The sequence below is a fragment of the Branchiostoma floridae genome, chromosome 16, assembly GCF_000003815.2.
Source record: "Branchiostoma floridae strain S238N-H82 chromosome 16, Bfl_VNyyK, whole genome shotgun sequence".
Taxonomy (NCBI): Eukaryota; Metazoa; Chordata; class Leptocardii; order Amphioxiformes; family Branchiostomatidae; genus Branchiostoma; species Branchiostoma floridae.
Window position 1 is genome coordinate 1298315 of NC_049994.1, and position 7209 is coordinate 1305523.

Sequence of the window (7209 nt, forward strand, 5' to 3'; positions counted from 1 at the left end):
CAAGAATGCCCTTACCCGGACTCTATTCCATTTCCCGAATTCGAGACGGGATCTTGCAGTTACAAATAATTGGAACCAATTGAGCTACAGGGACATCCTGACAAGTAATGTTACCTTACACATACCGATTTGTAAAGGCGTCATTCCCATCTGTTTGTAGAAGATACTGAGGTAGGGTATGAAGGCTGCTACGGCGCCGTAGAAGAACGAATAGAAGAGTTTGACGATCAGCAAGCTTTTGTCGATGTTGCAGCATTGTTTGAACTTTCCGATAGGCCCGCTGTCGTCAACAGTGTCCACCGTGTCCACTGTGGTTTCTGTCATGATGGACGACGTCTCGTCTACCTGTTGTGGAGAGAGCAGTGTATTTATTATCAGGGATTACCAGTGTGCGAAAGAGTTTGTAAATACTGTGCATATAAAGCAGTGGAAGACGAAACTCATTTTATTTCAAAGTATTCATTTAACCACACCGAAAGAACCACATTGTTTAAAGAAATCACAATTATATTCTCCAGCTTTCCCACATTTACGGACGGACAGAAAGCCACTTTCCTCTTAAAATCACAAAACCGATAAATTGCAGAAAAAAGTAGGACTCTTTGTCTTCCTTTGCTTTCAAAGAAGAAGTCAAACCCAACCTATCCAGATATGGTATTTGAGTAGTCTCTTTGTATAATAGTATTTAGCACAGTTCCTTGTTACATGCATATTCCCTATCTTGTTCTACTTGCAATTAGCCTACGCAAATAAACTTTCTTTATTGTGAGGTGAGCCTGCTTACGACAAATTATTGCAATAACTTTGCGAAGTTTTTGTTAATTTTCACTTGCGGACACAGTGACTTCTACAAGCAAAACGGACGCACCTGGAATATCATATCATGTCTTCAGGTTTGGCTCCAAATTAGAGTCAGGATAAGTTAACTGGAATTCTCAGTGTTATCACACAACTAAAACCTATGAATATTGACGAAGATTCATCGGAAAGAGATTTTCAGTGATTTCGTGTTGGCGTCTATTTCGCGTCTGGTTCTCATCCATTCGCGGCATTTTGCCAATTTCTTGAAATTTTCGAAAAAAATTACCATTTCAGGCGACAAACCGGCGTCTATTGGAGCTACAATGTAGTAGGTGAGACATTGGGGCAGATTGGGCCCTTTAGAGACCAGTTGGCGCAAGCAGCTGCAAACAGATGCGGCCAAGTCAGATACCCGCTTAAGCTAATGGCACAACTCGCCGTACGTGCAATTTGTCCGTACGTTTTTTTGGAAGCCACGTACGTCCACCACGTATTTCTGAACTGAACGACTGACAAGAACAGAGAGGGAGTACGTCAACGCATGGAACACAAAGTTTGGCGTGTCTGCGTGCTCCAAAATTCCATATGAGTTCGTACGGTAACGAATGCGGTACTTACCACTTACTGATCCCAAAAGATTGCCCACGTTTTCGCACGTACGTAGACAGCACGTATTTGCAAGTACGGCGGGTTTTGCCCTTAGCTTTAACGTTATGTTTTTTTTTTGGTCCAAGGTGTGACCTTGTCTACCACCCAATCCATGACGTCCCTCCCCGAATCTAGGCGCTCATTTCCACCTGAGTGAAGTGAGGAAATTCAACTTTCCAAACGTCGGTGGCATGTCGAGAGATTCGAACCCAGGACCACTATGGTCTGGGTTAAACACTCAACCGGTACGCCACGCTCAGGCCACGATTGGCAACGATAAAACAGCAAACAGTAAACAACAACAACTTACGTCATCTAAGGGCACGTTCCGTCGTAAGAAGAAGTCCGCAGGCTTCTTGTAAGGTGACGTCATGGCTGTTCTTTTCTGTTTATTCACGTCCTCAGCAATAGGCCCTACATAAGCTGTGAGCGAAATGTTTCAAAAGATTAATACAGAAATGTTTATTGACAAGACAGAAGTACAGCGACTTTCATAATGTCTATAACAACTACTTACAGTCCAACTAAACAAACATATTTGGATTTCTACAGGCATGAATAAATCTTTATATTGGGTCTAGCATGTCATTTACACTATTGCTTCTACGGTATAAGCATTCCTGTATATATTTGCCTACTTGAAAACAAGGGTTATCGCCTCTCAGAATGTAACTTAAGTTGAATTTATGTATCGAACAGAGAGTAGCAAATAGAACAAGCGGAAACTAATGTGAAAAGCTCTGCGCATTTATAATTATCTTGTGGACAATCCATAACAAAGTGACATTCGTCTTCGATCTCATTTGAGCATAATGGACAAAACCTCTGGTCACGGGGAATTTTAGTATATCTACCAGCTTCTATATTTAGTTTGTGACTACACATTCTTATCTTTGTGATTGCTTTACGAAGTTCAAAACTTTGTACGTTCGAAATATACTTTATCAATATACAAGGTAGGAAACGATATACACCCCAGTTCTTCTGTGACAGTGGCACGGCAAAAAGTGGTGGAAAGGTTTGGAGTTCCTGTTTCTCATAATCTGCTGCAAAATTATATCAAATACTAAATATTCCTCAAAGTGTAATGTAAATCTGGTGTCGATTATCCTCTGTAAAGTTGCAATCCCGCGCGTCGTGGATGATGTACATGTATATTGAAACAAGTCTGGCAATAAAAACTATTGTCATGGCGACGGTTTTATTGTTTATAAGTTTTAATGATTGTTGTTGGAGTTGTGTTGTATTTGTGTTCTATCTTTTCGTCTGGCTGAATGTATGAAGATTGTTTTACACGATGGATGTTTGTAGGGCATTGCTGTTGACAAGAAAGGCGATCGACGACTGACCTATCATAAACGATTCTCATTGATTATACAAATGATTTTCATTCATTCATTTTTTTTTAAATGATGAATAAAAAAACGAATATACAAATGAGGTCCTCATTTGCAGTTTATCATCTCCTCTACGTAAATAACAATGTGAAAGTTCAAGCAAAGAACGCTATTGTACCATTCTCTCATGAATTATGTCAAATAAATCATAAATAAGACCCTAATTTGCATGACTTACGTCCGCATGTTCCGCTAAACGTACATGTTGTTGCCAAATGTCACAAGAATGGCATTTCGTCATTTAACATTATAATACCAACTTCTCAATAATTATGTAAATTGGGCGATAATTTTGCTGGTTAGCGTATTTTTGTGTCAATGTCTAAGCAGATCCTAAGGTAGCATAAGATAGTATCAAAAGTTGTCAGAGGAGTGAAGCCGACCTAGGAGTGTGTTTGGCTACATGGCAAATGTAAACCTCATGGCTGAATATATTCCCTGGTCAGTTTAGTACAATTATCTGCCATCGTGAGATCTGCTTGGAGATTATGTTTGTGTGTGCGTTGTGCTGGAACAAGCTGGCCCATGTAATGAGTTGTGTCATCGTCAATAAAAGAAAGAAAGAACAAGATAGAACTCCTTGGTTGGAAAATACACACCGATTTTACAACATTATACTAGTAGTTTTCTTTGTCGGCTTCAGATAAACCACCAATATAACTTGCTTGAGTAATTTTGAATGTTTACACTTGTATTTGGTGTGAATCACAGCAATATACCGGTAGCCTTGCACCGTTGCACGTAATTCCGTCAGTATTCTGTCAAAGTATTACACAAGAAAAACGTACAAACCGATCTTTCGACATTGACAACTTGTAACTGTATTGAACTTGATTTAATCCACAAAGCGAGTTCCAATAGACATATCAGAACTGGCAATATACGTGCCGGTGTTTTACATTGTCTGTCCACAGGTGTTGAATAGTTAGAATGTGACACAGACCCACCCACCTGAGTTCGCTGGTAGAGTTTCCTCTGTCGTCACCTCGTCAGTGTTCGTATTGTTGTCTGAAATGCCATCCTACCAGGAAGCCTTGTGGGTCTTTTGATAACTGGAGGGCGATTTGTTCGTGGAAAATCCCTAGTTAGTACTGATTCCTTCCTAAAAGTAAAGTCTGCTGTTTCTCTCTGGTCTTCAGAACCAGTCTTTCTGGTGTTATGACGCATGCGCATTGCAGTCGTTCCCCGCTTGACCTATCTCTGCCTGAGGCACGTCTGCAGACAAGTTTGAAAAAGATGTGAAAAATCTGTGCTTGTTTTCCCTCGTTTTGTACGGCAGTAAATCATACTAACGGCAAATAATACCAATTGGAGGAGAACAAACATATTTAACAGCGGGTGATATGGTTAATTACTGTGACAGCCAGTTCCCTCCCCTCATTGTCTACTCATTGTCTAACAGTATTGTCGACAACAAACCACTCAATGACATAAGTAGGTTATTCCAAAAAACAAAGGAGAACAGGGGTGGAATAGATTGGACAGGGAGTGGGTAAAAAATCTTGACTGGACAGAGGGTTAGGTGAAATGGATCTGGATTGGACAGGGGTTAGGTCAAATTGACCTTGATTCCACGAGGGGTTAGGTCAAATGAATTTGAATTGGACAGGGGTTGGGTCAAATGAATCTGAATTGGACAGAGGGTTAGGTCAAATGAATCTGGATTGGACAGAGGGGTTAGGTCAAATGGATCTGGATTGGACAGGGGGTTGGGTCAAATGAATCTGGATTGGACAGAGGGGTTATGTCAAATGAATCTGGATTGGACAGGGGGTTGGATCAAATGAATCTGGATTGGACAGAGGGTTGGGTCAAATGGATCTGGATTGGACAGAAGGTTGGGACAAATGAATCTGGATTGGACAGAGGGTTGGGAAAAATGGATCTGGATTGGACGGAAGGTTGGGACAAATGAATCTGGATTGGACAGAGGATTGGGACAAATGGATTGGACAGAGGGTTGGGACAAATGGATCTGGACAGAGGGTTGGGACAAATGGATCTGGATTGGACGGAAGGTTGGGACAAATGAATCTGGATTGGACAGAGGGTTGGGACAAATGGATCTGGATTGGACGGAAGGTTGGGACAAATGAATCTGGATTGGACAGAGGGTTGGGACAAATGGATTGGACAAAGGGTTGGGACAAATGGATCTGGATTGGACGGAAGGTTGGGACAAATGAATCTGGATTGGACAGAGGGTTGGGACAAATGGATTGGACAGAGGGTTGGGACAAATGGATCTGGATTGGACGGAAGGTTGGGACAAATGAATCTGGATTGGACAGAGGGTTGGGACAAATGGATCTGGATTGGACAGAAGGTTGATACAAATGAATCTGGATTGGACAGAGGGTTGGGACAAATAAAACTGGATTGGACTGGGGGTTGGATCAAATAAATCTGGATTGGACTGAGGGTTGGGTAAAACAAATTGTGGATTGGACAGGGGGTTGGGTCAAATTAATCTGGATTGGACAGAGAGTTGGGTCAAACAAATCTGGACAGAACAGGGGTTGGGTCAAACAAGTCTACATCAGTCATTGGGGGAATGCAGCTTTGGTGGGATCAAGAGGGGGTAGAAAAAACAAAAACCTTTGAAGGGGTGTCATTTTCTAGTAATTATTACAGGAATGGAAAATTGCATACTACATTGTACTTCATAGTATGCAATATCTCATTAGTACCTTGCACATCAAAAAGCATTTAGTATTCTACAAAACCCCCCAAAGTACCCTCTAATAGAATTATAAGCAATCTCAGCCTATGGCTAAAAGCAGTGGGCCTGCAGGGGCTAAAAATTTAGGCCCCCTTATGACACGAACATGGAAAACCCACTTAATGTATAACTGCGATGCTTTTCACAAGTTGGTATACTGGGCCACCTTGTAATGTCGCAGGGGAAATTACATTAGTTTTATTACCTCCCTGAAAACTGGAGGTATTGTTTTTTTATGAGTCTGTGGACACGTTTTTGCTTCTGACAAACAGTCGTCAGTAAACTTATTATTATATGGCTATCTGAATGGACTGAAATGATATTTGGTTTGTGGATAGAAGTCAGAAATGCAAATATCAAGGTTGGTTTGGGACTTTGATATTGCAGCAGAACTTCCAGTTTTTGTTTATTTTGTCCTGGACATACTATGATCTTGATTTTTTTTTGGCAAGTAGCTTTTGATGTAAGGAAGAGGTTTGGGCTTCCTAGCACCTTGGTCTGGAACTGCAGGGACAGTTTTGTTTATACCTTTTGAGGATAAGTGAAGAAAGTACCAACAAATTTCCATGATATAGTACGAATATAACCAAGATGGAGATGAACATAATGAGAAACAAATCATGACTTAGTATGCATGCGTAATGAGGAAAATCTACATTACCAGTGTTTCCACAATAGGACTTTAATTCAACAATTTTTGGCTGGTGGAAAATAATGTAATTTATTTAATTATTATGTAAGTAAGATTTTGATTTGCATAATCATAACAAAAGTTCAATCTAAACACAGTGGTGAATGATGGTTATTACATACTTGTCACATGTGTAAGCTAGTTAAAGGTGTGGACCACTATAATGCATAGATTATATATTGCACATTCAAGACACACATACACACACACATGCATGCACGCAAACACACACATGTGAATACACAGCAGTCACACGCATACACACTAGACAACTAGTATTACAATGTACACACATTTATATCATACCTGGGCCGCAATAACATTTGATATGGGTGTCCAGACCGAGTGGTAATTTTCTGTATAACATGAGGTTCTTAGGATATATGAGAATTCTTGTGCACAACCAAAATTGGACTTACTTGCTGCACAAGAATTCTCATATATCCTATATTCTACCAACCTGATGAAATTATTTTCGGATGAGGTTCTTAGTTTCATCACACAGGCTTCCATCGGATAAATGGAACGTACACGTACCTGCACAGGCAGAGTGCTGGGCAGTTGAAAATTCGAATACCCGATTTGAATGTTGGAATTGCTGTTACTACATTTTTTCGTTCGAGGACACCAAATTTTCTCAACTTCTGGGGCATTTGCCATTGAAACATGTACATGTATTTTCTTGGGTGAGTATGACATAAATAAAATACAACGTGGTGTATTCCCCATCACCCTCAGTGCCAGCCTCTCAAAGCCTCTCTCTCTCTCTCTTAAAGCCCCCCACAGGTCAGATCATCCTCCAGGCTTCGGGTGATCCTACCCGCGGTCGGGCTGATACCTCATGTACCTACTGCACACCATCCACACACATACACTCTAGACACACTGACAGTGTCTTGAAAACATCTGATCACCAATATGATGTGGGAAGTCACACATAAGTTAACATC

At 40.7% G+C, this 7209-nt stretch overlaps 1 protein-coding gene across 1 annotated transcript in view; it reads right to left on the minus strand.

The window, feature by feature from the left end:
* The window catches only part of LOC118403423 (major facilitator superfamily domain-containing protein 6-like), a 16511-nt gene extending 12421 nt beyond the window's left edge, over positions 1 to 4090 (minus strand). Inside the window, exons 1-3 of the mRNA XM_035802134.1 lie at positions 3798 to 4090; positions 1760 to 1872; positions 115 to 345 (exon numbers count right to left, since the gene is read on the minus strand). Coding sequence (XP_035658027.1) covers positions 115 to 345; positions 1760 to 1822 — 294 coding nt within the window. The 5' untranslated portion in view covers positions 1823 to 1872; positions 3798 to 4090. The remainder of the gene's footprint in view (positions 1 to 114; positions 346 to 1759; positions 1873 to 3797) is intronic.
* Positions 4091 to 7209: the final 3119 nt, after the last annotated feature.